This window comes from Oryx dammah, unplaced genomic scaffold (assembly GCF_014754425.2).
Source record: "Oryx dammah isolate SB20612 unplaced genomic scaffold, SCBI_Odam_1.1 HiC_scaffold_5, whole genome shotgun sequence".
Classification (NCBI taxonomy): domain Eukaryota; kingdom Metazoa; phylum Chordata; class Mammalia; order Artiodactyla; family Bovidae; genus Oryx; species Oryx dammah.
The window spans coordinates 59,843,928-59,866,019 of record NW_024070189.1 but is presented as its reverse complement, the minus strand read 5'-3'; the positions used below and the strand labels follow the sequence as shown (position 1 = coordinate 59,866,019).

General features: G+C 38.6%; 1 protein-coding gene across 3 annotated transcripts in view; it reads left to right on the top strand.

Moving 5' to 3' along the window:
- The window catches only part of CTNNA1 (catenin alpha 1), a 334,496-nt gene that overhangs the window by 209,251 nt on the left and 103,153 nt on the right, over window positions 1-22,092 (top strand). For all 3 annotated transcript variants that reach the window (XM_040239992.1, XM_040239991.1, XM_040239993.1), the window contains 4 exons: window positions 8,185-8,351; window positions 8,862-8,981; window positions 16,850-17,116; window positions 19,552-19,755. In XM_040239992.1, the coding sequence (XP_040095926.1) occupies window positions 8,185-8,351; window positions 8,862-8,981; window positions 16,850-17,116; window positions 19,552-19,755 (758 nt within the window). The remainder of the gene's footprint in view (window positions 1-8,184; window positions 8,352-8,861; window positions 8,982-16,849; window positions 17,117-19,551; window positions 19,756-22,092) is intronic.

The window sequence follows — 22,092 nt, the reverse complement described above, 5'->3', positions numbered from 1 at the left end:
TTTGTTGCTGTGTGGGCTTCTCTGTAGTTGTGGTGAACTGGGGCTACTCCCTAGTTGCAGTGCGAGGGCTTTGCAGTGCTTTGGCCTTTCGTTAAAGAGCATAGGCTCTAAGGCCTGTGGGCCTTAGTGGCTGTGGCTCCTGGGCTCTAGAGCACAAGCTCAATAGTTGTGGCACATGGGTTTAGTTGCTCTGTGGCCTGTGGGATCTTCCTGGATCAGGGATTGAACCTGTGGGAAACCCAAGACTTCTTTATGTCTTATTGGTACTTTGATCCTTATCAGTACCCCAAATTTTCTCCCATTCTATAGGTCTTTTTACTTTCTTGAGCCTGTCCTTAAAAGCACAAACATTTACATTTTGATGATGTTCAGTTTGTTTCTTTTTTCTTCATTGTTTGTACTTAAATGTGTTATATCTAAGAAACTATTGCCTAATTGGAGGTCTTGAAAACATATCAATGTTTTCTTCTAAGTGTTTTATAAATGTAGCTCTTAAATTTGGTTTTGATCTATTTTGAAAGTATATGATATGAATTTGGGGGTCAGGCTTCATTTTGTTGTATGTGAATATTCAGTTGTCCCAGCACTATTTGTTAAAAATATTTTTTCCCCTTTATTGAATTGTCTTGGCAGCCTTGTTGAAAATTAATTCATTATATTTCTGGATTCTCAATTCTCTTCTGATGATCTACATGTATATATTTGACTTTGTTGACCACTTTCCTATGCAAATACTTCTTGATTTTGACAGTTTATCATCTTGGGTCTCCTTGTTTTTCTTGTCATAGAGTCTTCCTTCCCTTACTCCTAAATCCACAGTCGCAGGGACTCCAGTTTTTTAAAAAAAATCTTCCCCGATTCACGTGCACACATTTAGTATGCTCTGGCTCTCTTCTCCATCTCAGGACAGGTGTACCTTGAATTCTTTAAGTGATCTTCCATGCTTTCTTTTCCTTCACTCCTTTTTTTTTGGTGGGAGTGCCATGCCAATCAGCTTGTGGAATTTTAGTTCCCTGTCAGGGACTGAACCAGATCTTTGGCAATGAAAATGTAGAGTTGTCACCATTGGATCACCAGGGAATTCCTTCCCTCACTCTTAATAATCAAGGGTTATCATATCATTTTACCCCAGCCTTTGTAGTTTACTATTCTTCTTTCCTGGGCTCTTTCCCTGCCTTCCCCAATTTATTTATTTTTATTTGGCTGCTCCAGGTCTCAATTATAGCACACAGGATCTTTAGTTGTAGTATATGGAATCTAGTTCCCTGACCAGGGATCAAACCCAGACCCCCTGCATTAGGAGCTTGGCGTCTCAGCCATCTGGACTGCCAGGGAAGTCCCCTTTCCTGGGCTCTTATTGTGGCTTTGTGATCCGTATCTCTGGCCAGTTTTTTATATGTTAGGTTGACTTGGATTTCCTTCTTTGGCTCAGGGATTCTTCTTTGTACTCTGTCTATGGCCTTCCACCCTCCATCATCTGATGCTTGCTTTTATACACATCCCTCATTTCCAAGTTAGACTACTCAGCCCTCAAATACACCTTTTTATTGTATATACAGCCTGTTTCGTGGTCCTAAGACCATAAGCATTAAGCATTACAAAGCCTGACTCTGTCATTTACTATTAGGTGACTTGGTTTAGTTAGTTAACTTGTCTAAACTTGAGTTGTCTCTGCAGAAGGGCTAATACCACCTACTTTTCAGTGGTGGATAGGATTAAATAAAACATGCGTAGTGTCATGGAGTGGGCATTTAATAAATGTTAGATATTAGTATGTTGCTGTTCCTTTTGCTTGAGGTACTAACTCCCTTAACTCTACTGCCCCAAATTCTTCCTGTCCTTTGACGGTAGATTCTATTTCAGAGTACTGTGTCTTCCATAAAACTGTTGCTGGCATTTCACTTACATCCCAGCCTGGTCATTAGTGCTTCCTTTTTTGGCCCTGTGCTATTTTATGCCTTTCTTAAAGCTTGTATGTTAAAAATGACACATAATGTCTGTATGCTCATTTCTTTTCTGATTTATAAACTATTTGAAAGTAAGTCTTGCTCAGCTTCATATATCCCTGGCAGTGGATTTGTTTTAGTGTGTAATAAGCTCTCAATAAATAGATGAAACTCTATTGCTTAATATTAAGGCAAATATCTTTTTTGCAAGACTTTAGAGACAACTTCGTACGTGAGTAAATAGCTTTTCCTTGTGTATTCCCATAGCACCTTGTCCACAGGGCTGTTTTAATTCTGGTTGCATTGTAATATTCCCAGATTTGTGGGCCCTTTGAGTACAGATGCCTTGTTAATCAGCTTTTAATTGTTTGCTTGTCTGTCTTCCCCCTCCATAGAGCTCAAGGAGGACATGGGCTGTTTCTTGAGCACTGTATCACTGGCACCTAATATAGTCTTTGAAGTGCTCAAATATTTGTTGAATAAATAAATAAATGAATGATTGAGCACTCATTTTAAGTACTGTAAAATAACATTTTTGTTAAACATCCACGTAATTGTCATGTGTCTGTATCTTAGATCCAGGAAAACTTTTAACTATCAAATTCTTTATTGTGAATTATTTCTCACAATACACATAGACATATACACAGAGCTTGTCTTTACTCTTAATACTGTATGGTTTTTCTTAGCCTAATTAATATATGAATCTGAGGGTGAATTTGTTTCTGCCCTCCAACAGTCTGTTTCCCCAGTCCTGTGGAAGTTCTGTAATCAAATCCACTGGCCTCCAAAGTCAAATTCCCTGGTTCTCAGCCCCTTTGCCGATCCCTAGGTTGGGAAATCTGTTGTGGGTTCTAGAACTTTCTTAGCTGTATGAGAGTATTTCTTTGGTATAATTCTTCTGCAGTTTGTGGGTCATATGCTCAGCAGCTCAATGGTGGGGCTAATGGAAACCTCCTCCAAGAGGGCTTATGCCACACGCTGTGTGATCCAGGTCCGCTGCAGCCAGAGCCCTGTCCCTGCAGCAGGCCACTGCTGATCCGTGCCTCCACAGGAGACACTGAAACCCTCAAAGGCAGGTCTGGCTTAGTTAGTCTCTGTGGGGTCTCTGGGTTCTGGTGTGCACAAAGTTTTGTTTGAGCTCTCTGAGCATCTCTGGTGGGTATGGGGTTTGATTCTAAACATGATTTCGCCCCTCTTGCCGTCTTGTTGGGGGTTCTCCTTTGCCCTTGCACGTGGGTTATTTTTTTTGGTGGGATCCAACATTCTCCGGTCGATGGTTTTTCAGCAGTGAGTTGCAATTTGGGAGTTCTCTGAGGAGAAGATGAGTGCACGTCTTTCTATTCCATCATCTTGTTAGTAAGACTTGCTTACTTACCATGTTGTTATAAGATTGAGACAGACTTGCTGTGAGTGTCCAGGAGTCTCCGGTGGAGGCCTGGGTCTACAGTGCCCTGCTGCAGGGTCAGGGGCAATGAATACAACAGTGCATGCTTTGAAGGAGGCCACCATTACCTTCATTACCCCTACCATAGTTTGGCCTCAGGCCAAACAACAGGGAAGAAACACAGCCCCACTCATCAACAGAAAACTGGATTAAAGATTTACCAAACATTAGAACAAGAGTCAGTTTCCCCTATAGCCAGTCTCTCTCATCAGGAAGCTTCCATAAACCTATTCTCCATATCCATCAGAGGGCAGACAGAATGAAAACCACAATCACACAAAACTAACCAAACTGATCACATGGACCACAACCTTGTCTAACTCACTGAAACTATGAGCCGTGCCATGTAGGGGTACCGAAGACAGATGGGTCAGAGCGGAGAGTTCTGACAAAACGTGGGCCACTGAAGAAGGGAATGGCAAACCACTTCAGTATTCTTGCCTTGAGAACCCTATGAACAGTATGACAAGACAAAAAGATAGGAATCTGAAAGATGAACTCCCCAGGTCGGTAGGTGCCCCATAAGCTACTGGAGAAGAGTGGAGAAATAACTCCAGAAAGAGTGAAGAGATGGAGCCAAAGTGAAAACAGTATCCAGTTGTGGATGTGACTGGTGATGGAAGTCAAGTCTGATGCTATAAAGAACAGTATTACATAGGAACCTGGAATGTTAGGTCCATGAATCAAGGTAAATTGGAGGTGATCAAACAGGAGCTGGAAAGAGTGAACATCGACATTTTAGGAATTAGTGAACTAAAATGGATGGGAATGGGCGAATTTAATTCAGATGACTGTGGTCAAAAATCCCTTAGAAGAAATGGAGTACCCTCATAGAAAACATGAGTCTGAAATGCAGTGCTTGGGTTCCAAATCTCAAAAACAACAGAGTGATCTCTGTTTGTTTCCAAGGCAAACCATTCAGTGTCACAGTAATCCAAGTCTATGCCTCAACCGCAAATGTTGAAGAAGCTGAAGTTGAAAGGTTCTATGAAGACCTACAAGACCTTCTAGAACTAACACCAAAAAATGATGTCCTTTTCATCATAGAGGACTGGAATGCAAAAGTAGGAAGTCGAGAGGTACGTGGAGTAACAGACAGGTTTGGTCTTGGAGTGAAAAATGAAGCAAGGCAAAGGTTAACAGCATTTTGCCAAGAAAAGGCACTGGTCATAGCAAACACCGTCTTCCAACAACACAAGAGAAGACTCTACACATGGTTATCACCACATGGTCAAAACCGAAATCAAATTGATTATATTCTTTGCAGCCACAGATGGAGAAGCATTATAGAGTCAGCAAAAACAAGACTTGAGGCTGACGAGGCTCAGATCATGAGCTCTTTATTGTAAAATTCAGACTTAAATTGAAGAAAGTAGGGAAAACCACTAGACTGTTCAGGTATGACCTAAGTAAAATCCCTTATGATTATACAACGGAAGTGAGAAATAGATTCAAGGGATTAGATCTGATAGACAAGAGTGCCTGAAGAACTATGGATGGAGATTCGTGACATTGTACAGGAGGCAGGGATCAAGACCATCTCCAAGAGGAAGAAATGCAAAAATGCAAATTGGTTGTCTGAGGAGGCCTCACAAATAGCTGAGAAAAGAGAAGCTAAAGGCAAAGAGGAAAAGAAAAGATATACCCATATGAATGCAGAGTTCCAAAGAATAGCAAGGAGAGATAAGAAAGCCTTCCTCAGTGATCAATGCAGAGAAATAGAGGAAAACAATAGAATAGGAAAGACTAGAGATCTCTTCAAGAAAATTAGATACATTTCATGCAAAAATGGGCCCAATAAAGGACAGTAATGGTATGGACCTAACAGAAGCAGAAGAGATTAAGAAGAGGTGGCAAGAATACACAGAAGAAATAGACAAAAAAAGATCTTAATGAGATGGATAACAACAGTGGTGTGATCACTCAACTAGAGCCAGACATCCTGGAGTGGGAAGTCAGGTGGGCCTTAGGAAGCATCATTTTGAACAAAGCTAGCGGAGGTGATGGAATTCCGTAGAGCTATTTCACATCCTGAAGGATGATGCTGTGAAAGTGCTGCACTAATATGCCAGCAAATTTGGAAAACTCAGTAGTGGCAACAGGACTGGAAAAGTTGAGTTTTCATTCCACTCCTAAAGACAGGCAATGCCAAAGAATGCTCAAACTACCACACAGTTTCCCTCATCTCACCATGCTAGCTAGCAAAGCAGTGCTCAAAATTCTCCAAGCCCGGCTTCAACAGTACATGAACCAAGAACTTCCAGATGATCAAGCTGGATTTAGAAAATGCAGAGGAACCAGAGATCAAATTGCCAACATCTGTTGGATCACTGAAAAACAAGAGAGTTCCAGAGAAACATCTACTCTGCTTTATTGACTACGTGAAAGCCTTTGACTGTGTGGATCACAACAAACTGTGGAAAATTCTTCAAGAGATGGGAATACACTCTATGGCCATTCCACCCTGAACGTGCCCGATCTAGTCTGATCTCGGAACCAATGCAGGGTCGGGCCTGGTTAGTACTTGGATGGGAGATGGGAATACCGGACCACCTTACCTGCCTCCTGAGAAATCTGTATGCAGGTCAAGAAGCAACAGTTAGACCCAAACATGGAACAACGGACTGGTTCCAGATTGGGAAAGGAGTACATCAAGGCTGTATCTTGTTACCCTGGTTATTTAACTTATATGCATCATGTGAAATGCTGGGCTGGATGAAGCACAAGCTGGAATTCAGATTACCGGGAGAAATATCAAAAACCTCAGATGACACCACTCTTATGGCAGAAAGTGAAGAGGAACTAAAGAGCCTCTTGATGAAAGTGAAAGAGGAGAGTGAAAAGGCTGGCTTAAAACTCAGCATTCAAAAATGAAGATCATGATATCCAGTCCCATCACTTCATGGCAAATAGGTGGGAAACAATGGAAACAGTGAGAGACTTATTTTCTTGGGCTCCAAAGTCACCACAGATGGTGACTGGAGCCATCAAATTAAAAGATGCTTGCTCCTTGGAAGAAAAGCTATGACCAACCTAGACAGCATATTAAAAAGCAGAGACATATACTTTGCAGACAAAGGTCCATATAATAAAAGCTACGGTTTTTCCAGTGGTCATGTATGGATGTGAGAGTTGGACCATAAAGAAAGCTCAGTGCCTAATAATTGATGGTTTTGAACTATGGTGTTGGAGAAGACCCTTGTGAGTCTCTAGGACAGCAAGCAGATCAAACCAGTCAATTCTAAAGGAAATCAGCCCTGAACATACATCGGAAGGACTGTTGCTGAAGCTTGAAGCTCCAATACTTTGGCCACCTGATTTGAAGAACTGACTCATTGGAAAAGACCCTAGTGCTTGGAAAGATTGAAGGCAGAAGAAGGGGACGAAAGAGGATCAGATGGTTGGATGGCATCACTGACTTGATGGACATGAGTTTGTGCAACCTCTGGGAGTTAGTGACGGACAGGGAAGCCTGGCGTACTGCAGTCGATGAGGTCGCAGAGAATCAGACATGACTGAGCGACTGAACTGAGGGTGAATTTAACTCCCCCGCTAAAGCTCGTATTCTACAACTAAAATTTTGATAGTTAAGAGAAGTTTTGTAGGTCTCTTCAGAATTAGTGTGGCTTCATGAGAGTGTGCTTTTTTACATTTGTGGAAGAATCTGAAGTGGACATGTTCAGTTGAAGGAGGGAGTAATTGCTTTTCCAGGAATCCAAAGATAGTCACCGTAGAGAGGAACAGGCCCTGGCTCTTCTGCTACTTCCAACTATAAGAAAAGAGAAAATGATAAGCAGCTTAAATGATTATTATTAGAAACACATAACAAAAAAGTATAAGTTACTTTACAAGTTTCTAGGAAATGTTAGAACTTCTTAGCATTGTTGAAGGTGGGATTGTATAAGCTGGATATTCCTCATAACTAGTAAAATGTATATATTTTTAGGTTAATTTTTAAAGTTATGAATATGATGTCTGTTACAGAAAATGTTTGTATAAATCCAGAATAATGTAGAATTAGATCGTATCTTATATAATTGTTATTTGTATTTTTACTCCAATCTTTTTCCTTTTTTTAAAGCACAGATTATATACATTTATCATTTCATCTTTTTTCTGTTTAAGATTTCATAAACTTTAACGTTTACATATATATGTTAATATTTGCATACTAGTCAATTGTAGGCTTTACCATAATTTACTTAACCTAGATACTTGCTTGGGCATTTGAACTGTTGGAAGTGTTTTGCTATGAGGAAGATGAATGAGTCTGTGACGAGCTCTTGTCTTTTCACATACCAGTGAGTTTCTGTTTGAGCTCTATGCATTAGATAGTTGAAATGCCTAATGAGGTGTGGTGTTCCTTCATAATGGTTGCTATGTTTCTGTATCATTCTTTGGATGTGCGGGTAGATTGTGTTAGATCCATTTTTTTCTTCCCATTCAAATCTTGAATTTTTTTCCCTATAGGATACATATAATGGTCCTTTTTGGAAAGGAGTATTACTAGATCAATGGAAAGAAGTATTTTTTTTCAAATTGGAAAGAAGTATTTTTAAGGCTTTTGATATGTAGTGCTAAATCACTTTGCAGATACTGTGCTTTTACCAGGAATATATGCAGTTGCTTGTCTTAGTGACAGCTAGAAGACAAATGCAAGAGGAAAATAGCAGAAATGAAAATCCTTAAATTCTGTGTATGAATATACAAAGTTTGAATTATCGTTTTTTAAAATGTAGACCAGTTATTTGGTTCATTCCTGCTGAGTTTATTTTCCATTCTGTAAAACAGGTGATTTGATGAAGAGTGCTGCAGGAGAGTTTGCAGATGATCCCTGCTCTTCTGTGAAGCGTGGCAACATGGTTCGGGCAGCTCGGGCTTTGCTCTCTGCTGTTACCCGGCTGCTTATTTTGGCTGACATGGCAGATGTCTACAAATTACTTGTTCAGCTGAAACTTGTAAGTACAGGCTGATGTCTGTAATTTGTTCTATCACAGTGAGGCTGCTGCTGGCCATACTTAGTTCAACATTCCTTAGGATTTGGTTTGGTTATGAACTTGGTTTACCTAAGTGGACCAGGAATGTTTTTAATTTCCACTTGCTCCTCTATTCCACGTGGACATCATACTGGCTGTGCTGTGGGCCTGTGTTGTCTTTGCAGAAAAGGTATTGTTTTTGACTTCTTCCCTTTTTGTGGTAGTGATTAAGCATTTCTTTGTACCAGCAGAGTTCCAGAGTTGAGAAATCAAGATATGGTAAATTATATCCTTTTACATGAAAGCCAAAATAATATGATCTTTTCCTACCTCCCGTAAAACTCCCATGTGGTACCTGCCCAAATGTAAATTTAAGAGGAAGTTTGGATTATTATCTGAGTAGCTGTTGAAAGGAATAAAAAGTTCTATATCTTCTTTATGTACAGACTTGTATTGTTGAGAATTTTTCTTTTGTGGGGTTGTGTTTTATAGGTAGAAGATGGTATCTTGAAACTGAGGAATGCTGGCACTGAACAGGACTTGGGAATACAGTATAAAGCCCTGAAACCTGAAGTGGATAAACTGAACATTATGGCAGCCAAAAGACAACAGGTACGGTCATGATTTGGGGATATATTTGAGTTGTTTATATTATTACCTAGTGGGAAAAATCCATTTAACCTAAGTCTTCAAAAGGTGCCAATATCTCCCTCTTCTAACATAGTTCCATTAAGACATTTAGTTTATGATGTGTCCTTCAGTATTGTTACTAAAGTTAGAATTAGGTTGTATCCATATTATGCTCCTGTTTTGATTCCTGTGAAAATTTTACTTCAGGTACCTTAGCAGTTTGCAGTAGCATTCAGAGAAGTGATACGCCTTTCTTCTCTGTGTTCAAGGATGAACTTGAGTTGATGGTGAAATTTAATTCAGACTTCTAAAAATCCAGTCAACAATATATTGGAATTCTATATCAGAAAGTACCTTGCCCTCCATGTTTTGTAACTTTTAAGTATTTATCATTTGTTATTTCTAGATTTTATAGTATTAGGAATTTATGTTGTGTGACATGTGGAATAGTGTTCCTATTTTTCCAGCTTTTGCTCACCCTTTGGTGTTTCGCTCTTGGGATGCTTGAAGTCTTTCTGTGCCCTTTATATTGGATGCTGTGTGTTAGATGCGTGTTCTCTAGAGGGGATACATGTGTCACCTTCTGACTCTAATAACTTGCACAGCCCTGATTAAGCTTGTGCTATTCTTATTTCTTAAAAGTCCTGAAAAGATGAATTCTTATTATTGTTAGCTGATACCTATATTGGTTAGGATAATTTTGCACTGCAGTTTACAGAAAACCTAGCCCCTAAATTGCATGAACATTGCGGGGTTTATTTCCTCACTGATTAGAAGCCCCAGGATAGGTTAAGTGACTTCAGGGTTGTTAAATTTAAAGGTTTTGCAAGTATCATCAAGGTTTCCATGTCTTTACATTTTCCAGCACTGCCATCTTCAGTGTGCGTCACTGAAGAGGCTGTAGGCATGGCATTTGCACACAGTCAGTATGTCCAGTGAGGAAGAAAAGGTTGTTTCTTCCATGTCTCTCTGAATAAGCAAATGATCTAGAAGCCTTTAACAGATTTGCCCTAAATAATGGATTGTATAATGTGCCCATTCCTTACTGATCATTGGAAAGAGGAAAGCAATTAACTATATCTGACTCGGGGTAATGAAAATCTTTCTGCTGTGACAGGGTAGACCTTCCTGAGAACAGGAACATTCAACAAGAGCGCTCTGACAGGCATGAGGAAAATGGGGTCCATAATGTAAATGTTCAGTATATTTTAGCTTCAGCTTTGGAGACTTAGACTTTAATTTGGTTACATTAACATTAGAATAAAAATTGAGAAGATTGAATTAAATAATGTATGTGAAGTATTTAATATAGCACCAGATTCTTAGTAGGCCCTCAGCAGTGGGCAGTTGGTGAATAGTAGTTATTGCTCATATTTCATTTGATCAGACTGAATCTGCACATACGGGATCCTGATTTTACATTTCCAGTACTTAGTATTATACATGATAATATAGCTAGATTTGTTGTATTGCCTGAGTAATTTAGTTAATGTAGGCTCAGTGCACTTTTATCATTTGTCCTTAAATTAGCTTATGTCTCCATCACATAAATCACAGTTATTTTTTTCTTTGTGCTGGACCTGTTTAATTCTAAGAACTTGTTGTATGATAGTATGGTTATTCTATAAATATGGCAAGCTGCCAAAATTATGTTCACAATTGATTTTACTGGATGTTCTTGATATAAGTTCTCTTTTGAATATGTGAAATAAATGTTATATTTAAAAAATAGTTTGATGAATAGTCCTACTCTCTTAAAACCTAGTCTGATCTTGATTTATGAAGACTTACTATGATTTGAGGAAAGTGAGAATATTTAGACTGACACTATTGCATATTTTTCAAAATGGTGGAATAAGTAAATTAATGATCTTGAGATAAACACAGTAATAGTCCAGAATTTTGTATGCTACTGGAGAAACGTACTGGAGAAAAATGTTACCTGAGTTTTAATTCTGTGTGCTTTGAGTCCGTGAAGAGTTCCTTAATTATAATTCCCTGATGTATTAAAAAAAAAAAAATGCTTCCCAAATAAGATGTCATAAAAATCTTGAAGTTACTCGTTAATGTGCCAAAGATCTTCTATAAGCCCCTCCATATCTGTTTTCTGCCCTTGATTACCCTACTCTCTGCCCCAGGAGCCTAACCTGTCTACAGGGCTGCATCCAGGGGCTTCTTTCTCCTCTGGCTTCTGGTTGGGTTGGCTAGTGGGAACACCATTAGGAGATCAGAGGGCAGTGAACTGGGGTTTATCCCTACCTCCTGGTTGTCCTTGGTGGCTAAATGTCATAGCCTCTTTTGGGTTGTGTTCTCCCTCTGCCTCATTCCCAGGTTTCTGGTAACTGTTGTCTCATTTTGTCTCTTTGGGCCCAAGTGCCCTAATAGCCTGTGGTTTTTCTGTACTTTATCTCCATAATTTTGTAGCATAGTCTCTCAACATCTTTGAATTACCTAGTCTGATCTTACCATCTGTTTTCTGCTGGTATCTTGAGTGATAGATTCTAAAGTTTGTCTTGGGTTTCTAGTATTTCATGGTCACTTACAGTTTTCCTTGGGCCTGATTCTTTAGCCTTTATCCTCCTACAGTAGAATATGTTGAATAGGTTGGCTTTGGGTGCCTGTGTGCCCCCGATCATAATACAACCTATTATAGGGCCTGGGGCTTGGTGTGTATTTCTTGAAACTAATGGAAAAGGTCAGTTTTCATTCCAATCCCAAAAAAAGGCAATGCCAAAGAATGCTCAAACTACCGCACAATTGCACTCATCTCACACGCTAGTAAAGTAATGCTTAAAATTCTCCAAGCCAGGCTTCAGCAATACGTGAACCATGAACTTCCAGATGTTCAAGCTGGTTTTAGAAAAGGCAGAGGAACCAGAGATCAAATTGCCAACATCCGCTGGATCATGGAAAAAGCAAGAGAGTTCCAGAAAAACATCTATTTCTGCTTTATTGATTATGCCAAAGCCTTTGACTGTGTGGATCACAATAAACTGTGGAAAATTCTGAAAGAGATGGGAGTACATCATGAGAAACGCTGGGCTGGAAGAAGCACAAGCTGGAATCAAGATTGCCGGGAGAAATATCAGTCACCTCAGATATGCAGATGATACCACCCTTTTGGCAGAAAGTGAAGAGGAACTAAAAAGCCTCTTGATGAAAGTGAAAGAGAGTGAAAAAGTTGGCTTAAAGCTCAACATTCAGAAAGGAAGATCACGACATCTGGTCCCATCACTTCATGGGAAATAGATGGGGAAACAGTGGCTGACTTTATTTTTTGGGGCTCCAAAATCACTGCAGACGGTGATAGCAGCCATGAAATTAAAAGGTGCTTACTCCTTGGAAGGAAAGTTATGACCAACCTAGATAGCATATTGAAAAGCCGAGATACTACTTTGCCAACAAAGGTCCGTCTAGTCAAGGGTATGGTTTTTCCAGTGGTCATGTATGGATGTGAGAGTTGGACTGTGAAGAAAGCTGAGCTTGAAGAATTGATGCTTTTGAACTGTGGTGTTGGAGAAGACTCTTGAGAGTCCCTTGGACTGCAAGGAGATCCAACCAGTCCACTTTAAAGGAGATCAGTCCTGGGTGTTCATTGGAAGGACTGATGCTGAAGCTGAAACTCCAATACGTTGGCCACCTCATGCGAAGAATTGACTCATTGGAAAAGACTCTGATGCTGGGAAAGATTGAGGGCAGGAGGAGAAGGGGACGACAGAAGATGAGATGGCTGGATGGCATCACCGACTCGATGGACATGAGTTTGAGTGAACTCCGGGAGTTGGTGATGGACAGGGAGGCCTGGCGTGCTGCGACTCATGGGGTTGCAAAGAGTTGGACACGACTGAATGACTGAACTGAACTGAATGCTTTTCTTGGGAATTAAATAGCAATTCATTTTATCCTAATGTGCCAGCCTGGTGGAATCTTCACTCTCCATTTTAGGTACTTTCCACTGGCCTCCTTTAGTTACTGGTCACAGTTTTCTACACTTTGTGTTTTCTGGCAAAATTCCTCTACTGCTGTGTGCTTAGTATCCTAGACTGTTTTCACCTTTGACCTTTCCTTCTCTCCCCAGGTGTGGTATGTAATAGTTCACTTCCTCATCAAGCCTTTTATCTTTACAGGTAACCCTAGTCCAGAAAAGGGATTTCCTCACGAGCAGTATTTGGATATGATGTGCATACTTGGCTGCTTTAGCTCCCCTGTACCATTTAAGCAACAGCCACCCAGTGAGGAAATGCTGAACCTTACAAGGTGTACAGGAGCTCTGGAATCTACCAGTTTGTCATTAAGGGGTTTTTTTTGGAACATGGTGTAGGGGTGAGGATGGTGTTGAAAATAATAGTGAATAACTTTCAAAAGGTGTTTACTATGCACTAAACACTGTTATAAGCACTTTGTAAGGACAAATTTGTTTAATCCTCACAAAAGTAGTGTAAAGTAGATCCTATAATTGATCAGATATTAATTTTATAGATGGAGGAACTGTAGTGTAGCGAGGTTAATTAATATGGCACAGACATTCATCTAGAAGTGGTAGAGCCAGTTTTGAACCTAGGCTGTATGGCTCCAGAAGACAGGCATATTGTTTAATCTGCTACTGTAATTCCTAGTGCCTAGAACACTGCCTAGATACAGTAGTGTTCAATAAATACTTGTTTAACAAATGAGAGAAAAACCTCATTTGCTGTACTGCAGATCCATCTGGAGTGGGATTCTGTGTGTGTCCGTAATCTGTTACTTTCTTGGGCTAGAACATCATTTGCTGAGTAGAAGTCTTGAATTTCTATTAGACTGGCTGCAGACTCTTCTTTGACTGTCAGGGTGAAATAGATGGTAGGGGTAAGGATCTGCCATAGCACCAACGCTGGTTTTTCTGAGGAGGACTACTTCTGCCGTACATTGTCAGCTCTGCCTCCCTAAAATGCTAAAGATGGACTGCTTTGATGTTTACGTTCCACCCACCCAGGTACACGAGCTTGTTGAGATAGGTTTGTTAAAAACATAGTGCTTCTTACCTAGTCTGTCAACTCTGATTTTCGTGATTATTTTTCTGAAAGTGTGAACAAATTGGTAACGGATAATATTGCCACTGTCTGTTTTATGTGTAAATCATGTGGACTGGATGGGTTTGACCATGGACCATTTTTTAAGTGTAGTCATTTGAATCCAAGAGAAGACATCTGATCAAAAGTAACTATGGCTGCAATTTTATATTGTTAAGAGGGACATGAGAGGAAATTGTCATTTGAATTTTCAGATCTTGGTTAGAAAGTGTTCTGGATTGTTTAGAACTTAGCTTCTGTTTCTTGGTTACTTGTGTGATGGTTAGTTCAAATTACGTTGGAAGGAGTCATTTCCACTTCGTTTTGTTTGTTCCTGAGTTTGTTTGGTCACACTGGGGAATTAAGCCTAAAGTAGACCAAGGAACTCTAATTTTGTATGTAATCTATTAAATTGCTTAATAGTTTATTTCCCCCCATTAAGCTGAATTACTTACCAGCCCCCTGTATCTTATTTTTGGCCGCATTGGATTTTAGTTGCAGCATGTGGGATCTAGTTTCCTGACCAGGGATCAGACCTGAATTGGGAGCATGGAGTCTCAGCCATTGGACCACCAGGGAAGTCCTAGCACTGTATATTTTGAGAAGTGTTCTTATGATTGATCATTTTTCTTATTACATTAACTAGTGCTGCCTTGTGATAGTGTCTGTTTTCCTATCTTTATTTAAAATCTAGTTCTTTATGCTATGGCAGAAGCACTTCTAAAAAGAGAGAAGCTAGAACACTTTAGCAGTTAGGACAAATGATGGTAGCTGTCATTTTCATCATAGATGAAAATACATCCTCCTTGCTTGTAAAAAGAAGTCTGTCAAAGATACGTTGTGGTGAGGGCAAGATATTCAGAAAATGCCACACAGCACGTGTGCATCAGGCGCTTTCATATAATGGTAAGCCTAGCCCTTTGTCGTAGCTTGAGTCTTAAAATGATCACCCTCTAAGTCCATGGTGTCCTTTTTGAGTATTGAACCTCATGTAGTCTTTGGGAAGGTAGGAGTTTATCATACCAGGCCGGGAAATAGCTCTAGGAAACATGTGTTGAACAGGAATTGTGGCACCTATTATATAACTTTGGGTGACCACAAGTGTCTTTGCTAACCTTTGTAAAAGACTATGGTGATTTAGGCGTATCCACAAAGTTGATTGCAAAGTGTTTCTATAAAATAGAGGATATTATAAAGGCAAATGCCTTCTTAGAAAGCGTAAAAGTCCCTGAGGTTGTGGTGAGGGAAGACATTTAGGAAATGCCATACAGAACATGTGCACCAGCTATTTAAGCATAATGGTGAGCCTCAACCCCTTGTCATAGCTTGAGTCTTGAAATGATCACTGATAATCAAAATCCACGGGGTTCTGTTTCTAAATATTTAGCCTAATGTATTGTGCTACAGGGCATGAAGTGCTATGAGCTATTACTTGCAAATTCATATTCCAAATGAGAAAATAATTCTAGCAGGAAAAGTAAGCTGTCATATTGTACAAAGTTTCAATACAGATGCAAACCTAAAACATAGTGAGATGAAATTTCAGAAAAAAGCCAGTTTAGTGTCTCTAATGCTTAATTAGGAACTCATTTAGAAAGATGACCCATAAACAGTTAAGTCAGACTTTAAATTGAGTAATTGACTTGGCCTTTCTAAGTGAGTTTTCTCTTACTGTTTGCACGTGTTGTACTTACTTTAAAAACATTTAAATTATACTCCAGGACTCAGTTGATGACATTAATGTTGAAATTCTAGGATCACACATAAAATAGAGTTGAAACAGTTGGTGGTCAGTTATGGTTATCACTTACATTTTTCTTCTTTGGTGGCAAATCCACATTTACTGAAGACTTAGTTTTCTCTGAGTAATTGCAGTAATGCAGGAATACCAGAAGTACTCCTTTCCCATCTTGTTTATTGTTGGTATCACTTAGCATATTCACCCAGTTTACCAAGCAAATGCTGGTAGTTGAAACCATGTTAGGAACCTCAGATCATTTTAACTGTGAATTATAATTATGGGATAGAGGAAATTGAGAAAGAATAGTTCACCTAAGACTGCATCACTATAGAGTATTATAGTGAAATATTAATACAAACCGTTTGGGTTAAAGTCATGGAGTCCATGGACTTCAGCTTTATGCCCTAATAATCTGGGTCCTAAAGTGGTCTTTGGGATGGGAAAGGGGAAACAGGATGTTCTGTACTTGGGAGAACAGCCTTCCATATTCTCACCTGGCTGGTTTGAATAGTTTGTGGTTTTGAGATATCGGTGGTATCTCATCCCAAATTTCACAAAACTCTCTCAGTGAACTTTTATAACTTAATAAAAAAGAAGTCCTCTTAATAAATTTTGCTGTGTTTAAATGTCTCTTTATTTTTTGTATTTTAGTTGAAATAGGTATATCCGTCTTAATAAGGTTGTAATCAAGATGCTAGTTTTCACGGTTTTGTTTTTTATTAGTGCTCTTCTAGATGCCTTACATGCATTTTTCCATTTAATCCTCAAGGCATTTGTAAGAGAACAAAATATTGCTCCTATTTTACAGAAGGAGAAAGTGAATATGGAGAGTTTAAATAGGATCATAATAGTAAAAACTAGAGCTGGAGATTGAAAATCAGGTCTTTGTGTTTTGGGAAAGTTTGAACTCTCAGCTACTAAGTCATACTGTGACCTTTGTGATGAACTTTCAAGCCAAACTGTTAATGGAAATAACATCTAATTAGCAGAAATTCTAACTTTTTAGAATTCACTGTCAAATATTTATGAATAGAACCCATATTCTTGTTTTACTTTTGTAGGAACTGAAAGATGTGGGCCATCGTGATCAGATGGCTGCAGCCAGAGGAATCCTGCAGAAAAACGTTCCAATCCTCTATACTGCATCCCAGGCATGCCTACAGCACCCTGACGTTGCAGCCTACAAGGCCAACAGAGACCTGATATACAAGCAGCTACAACAGGCAGTCACAGGAATTTCTAATGCAGCCCAGGCCACTGCATCAGATGATGCCTCTCAGCACCCGGGTGGAGGAGGAGAACTGGCATATGCCCTCAATAACTTTGATGTAAGTTATACTTGGGATGAGACTTCAGGCTCTTGATGATCCCTCAAAGTTAACAGATTTGTGGGGAAATGTGATTAAGGTTTCTCATGATTGCTCAATTTCGACTTAGATTTGTAGTGTAAATTGAAAGAAATTTTATGAACCATCAGTCAACTTGATCTTGACCTAAAGCGTTTATTTTTTCTTGCCCTCCCCTCCTGTCCCTTTTCACCATCCCTTCTCTTTTCTTTTTTAGTTTTAATTAAACTTCTGAATTTTTTTAATGCAACTTGTGTTTCCTAAGAGGTCATTCTTTAGATATGAATTCAATTCATTTCAACCAAGATTTTCACCTTCTGGGAGATGTGAACCTATGGAAGATACAGAGGCAAAGTGCACTTAGGCTGTGTGCTCCAGGTACTCACAGTCTAGTGAGAGTTATAGACACATCATAAATGACTACAGCAAAAGTGCTGTCATCTTAATCTTATTTGCCTAGACACGCTTCTCAGTAACTAAATTGTAATAAAGACAAAATTGAATCAAGTGGGAGCAAATTTAGGATTAAAATACTTTGTTAGCATAATGCCATATAATCACGTCTTATAAATGATGCCCCAGATATGTTCTGTGTATATATTCTGTGCACACACTATCCTATGTGTCAACTCTAGTCGTAGTTTTTGGGAATGCATTTTATGGTTTTAAATTCCTACCCACAATGCCTCATGGCTTCCAGTAGATGGCAGCAGTTCAAGATATCTTTAAGTTGTTTGCTTTTTTTTTTGAATCAACTGTTAATTAAAAAAAAAAAATTATCATAAGAGAAAATTACCTTTCAGGTAACAAGCATCCTTTCATAAGTAGGAATGCTTTGAAGTACAGAATGAATATAATAGAGTGCATTTTAACAGTTTTTCTTGATTTTTCTTTCCTTTGTCTCACCTCTTTACTTTGGTTTGGGTAAAGACAGTGTTAAGTCAAAAGTCTATGATGTTAGAACTGAATTTTTACCCCAGAGCCTTAAACATTAAATGAACTTACAGCAAATTCTTAAGATATATCTTACAATTAACTGGCACTGTTGTTTTTCCCCTTCAAATTTGATAGTATTAGCTACTGGCCTCATTCAAGGCAATAAGGGTTACATTTTGCCCTAAGTTGAGTTGTATCTATTAGAGGTCACTTAACCTCTTTAGGGTACAGTGAAACTTCATTCATAAAATGAGGGGGTTGGACTAAATGCTTATAGATCTGTTGAAGTTCTGTGACTGTTAAAATCCTGTGACCATTCCTTCCTCCTTCCTATTGGTCATTGTGAAGAAGGCATTGTGTATTCAGTTTTGACCAGAGAAATAACTGCAGTAACTTAGTCTGGTAAGAAAAACTATCAGCTATAATGTAGGTTAATATTAAACTGAAGGAATCATATGTTCAGTTTTGAAACGGATGATTTTTTGAAAAAGAAAGAAGAAATGTATATTTATTGGAAAAGGGCAGGCTTTTTTTACGGGAAAAAAAAAACTTGGCATTTAAATTGAAATCAATAAGAACATAGTCCCTATAAAGAAAAATAAAGGCAAAATATTTGTACAGAGATTTATTGGTGTGAGGATGAATTGTATTGAGTGGAAAGTCTATGGAAGGCCAGTAGATCCTGTCCTGCGATTGTTGATGTTAGACCTTGTACCTGTAGCTTACTTGTGACCTGACTTTATTCATCAGTGGTAAATCTCAATTTGAGTGGAGTTGGGGGAGTAAAGGGGAGACAGAGGAAGGATTTATTCTTTTGGGGGCAGTTGTATCTTAGAGAGTGGCTTTTTTGGGACAGATTGCTATCATCTCTTACAGAATACCTGAAGGTCTTTGAGGTAATAAAGTCTCTTAATTTGGAATTAGCAGAATAAATTTGAGACTGAATCATTTATAAACTTTGAAATGTATAAGGTGAGGACAGTTGAAACTGATTATAAATGACTTTTCTGAAACCTTGACAACAAAAGTCAGTGCTTTTTTGTGTGTATGTATGGTGAAACAGTTCTGTTATTATCATGTGACAGTTTTACACTCTGTACATAGAAAAAGTGCTGATGTTTATTTTTCTTGTAATTCTCATTTGGTAACTTACTATTATGATATACGTTGACCTTTAGATATTCAGATTAAGTAGCATGAACATGATTTTTGTGCTGACATATTTCTGTTTGCATTTGAGATATCATACCTTATTCAGAACACTTCAGCTTGATAGTATTGCTTCCAGTGCCTTCTTTAAGAAGTAATCCACCATCAGCCAACTTGTGTGGGCTGCCCCTCATCTGCCAAGTATAACTTTGTTTCAGACATTCAAATTTTTTGTGGTATATATTGGTGTTTCTAAACAGCATTTTCCTCACCTTCTTGAATATTGAAGGAAATAGAGATGACACTAATAGTCACTAACGCTTCCTTTGCAGAAACAAATCATTGTGGACCCCTTGAGCTTCAGCGAGGAGCGCTTTAGGCCTTCCCTGGAGGAGCGCTTGGAAAGCATCATTAGTGGGGCTGCCCTGATGGCTGATTCATCCTGCACACGTGATGACCGGCGTGAGAGAATCGTGGCAGAGTGTAATGCTGTCCGCCAGGCCTTGCAGGACCTGCTCTCGGAGTACATGGGCAATGTGAGTAAGAGGAATTTTCTCTGACAGATGTTGGTTCTGAGGTGTTTTTCAAAACTTTCTTTGAAGTAACAAGAGTTTTCTGTAATAATTGTTGGGTCTGAGGTATTTTAACTGTAACAGTCAAATGTGTTTTTAGCTTATTGACTTTTGGGTGGAGTAAAATTTTTCAAGGAATGGATAGATAGCTTACTGTGTGTCCCCTTTCTCCTCAACTTTTTAGTGTGAAAAATTTTAAGCTTATAGAAATTATACAGTAAACCCTTTATCTAGATTCACCAAGTAACAGATAAATATGTTTGTGTGTATAAATATATGTGTGTGTGTGTGCGCACATATATACACCCCTTTTTTCTATGAAACATTTGAAAGTAACTTGCAGAAATTGTATTTCTTCATCTCTGTCTACATATTTCAGCATGTGTCTACATGGATAGTAACCTTTAACACCCCTGAAATTCTTTTACCACATCTAGGTGACCATATAATTTTGAGCAAAAGGGAATATTGAAAATATTTATAAAAGATGAAGTTTCTTGAATGAACTGTATACAGTGTGATAAGACTAGGTTTTTGCCAAGTAGGCAAAGTTGAACATGACTGAGCAACTGAACTGAACTGTTGTGTTAGGTGAAGTGAGTAGTGTTTTTGAACTCTTAAGATTTGTGTTTAAAAACCAATACTGTGAAATTTAACACCTTTTTTTTTGGCTGTGGAAAAAACTGTTCTTGTATTTTCTATCAGTAATGTCTTTTTTATTTCCTTAATACTGTTCCATTTCAATTATTTAACGCTGGTTTAGGGTTACTATAGTTTAGATCTTGTATCTAATATTTTACTGTGGTAAAGAAGGAATAAATTAAAAATTATAGTGAATCATTTTAAAGGGAAGAAGGACAATGCAAATTATTTCTAACTAGTGATTTTTGTCTACTTAATAGTTTTCAGGAAAAGATCTTTGGTACTTTCTCATATGTTCATTTGCCATACATCTTGTTTGTTCATTTATATTCTTACACAAGTGAACATATAATGGTGGGTCATGATGGAATTCCTGGGGTGAAGATGAATGCCTTCCTGTGTTTATCTTGTTTCTACCATATTATGAAATTAGTCAAGCATTTTGAATTTTTTAAGCCGTTGCCATGTTTTGATCCTATGCAGTCTACCTCAGAAAAATGAGATTAGAGGCTTAGTTAAATCAGATGGAAAAAGCAGTTGATAAGTCAACAGTGAAAATGTGGGATGCATTTAAAAACCCATATGTAAGCCTGGAAATCAGAAAATGTAAAAAATGAATAATTTGAAGACTAACTCACGATATTGGAGTCTTAAAGAGGGAAACAAAGGCCTCATGGCATGTATGTGAATCAGTTCCCTGCTATCATGTGCAGTGCTGAAGTGATATGAAAGTGTCTAATAGTTATGATTGGGAAACCACTTTAAAAACAGCCTTTGTAGGGGAGAGTATGTGATAAATCTGTTCTCGTTGCTCCATACCAGAGCTTCCTAATCAGTCTAAAAAAATATTCCTTCAGTCTTAGGTTTGGTCAGGTCTTGGGCTAGTCACCTCTTGGATTCTTTAAATAGTACTTTCTATTTTGTGCCACGGATGTAAGTAAAAGTGGGAAATATTCATTTATGCTGAAGATATGGGGACCATAATAGCCATCTTACATAACATCTTACTCTTTAAGTGAAAGCTAGAACAGTGATTGATGTTGGGTAGAATTTAAAGGATTATGATGGGGCTTTTGAAGGGAACTATGTCAAGATTCAGAAATACATTTTAGAAAAAAATTTCTGAGCATGTTTCTCCTAAAGATAAAAATGTTTAATAGTTCACTTGAATTGACTCACATAACAGTGATCAGGCTGTGTCTTGTCCAGAAGTATTGGAGTGAGGATAAAGTGGGAGGGCAGTGAAGCACATTTGAAGAAACCTTAGGGTAAAAGGATCTGCAAGAAGCAGAATCAACTGGGTTTGCTTATTCATGAAGCATTCAAAAACCTCCAGTGACAGTCAGAACTTACCTGGCAGTATCTTCTTGTCACTCAGTTCATACTGTGTGTCATCTGCAGAGTATTGTGCTGGGCACTGTGTAAGAGGAGGAGTGAGGCTCTGGTCCTTCCCTTCAGAAACGTACAGCATCTCTACGGTACATTTTTTGGGAGTGCCATCATAGGTTTTACTAAAATACCATGGGAATTGCAAGGAGGGTGAGTTTATTTCTAGCTGGGAAACCTGAAGCAATTTATCAAGTATTTATTTTATAGTCTTTGCATTGAGCTTTACCTTGATTTTTAAAAAATGGTTCACTTTCAGTTTTGATTATTTCT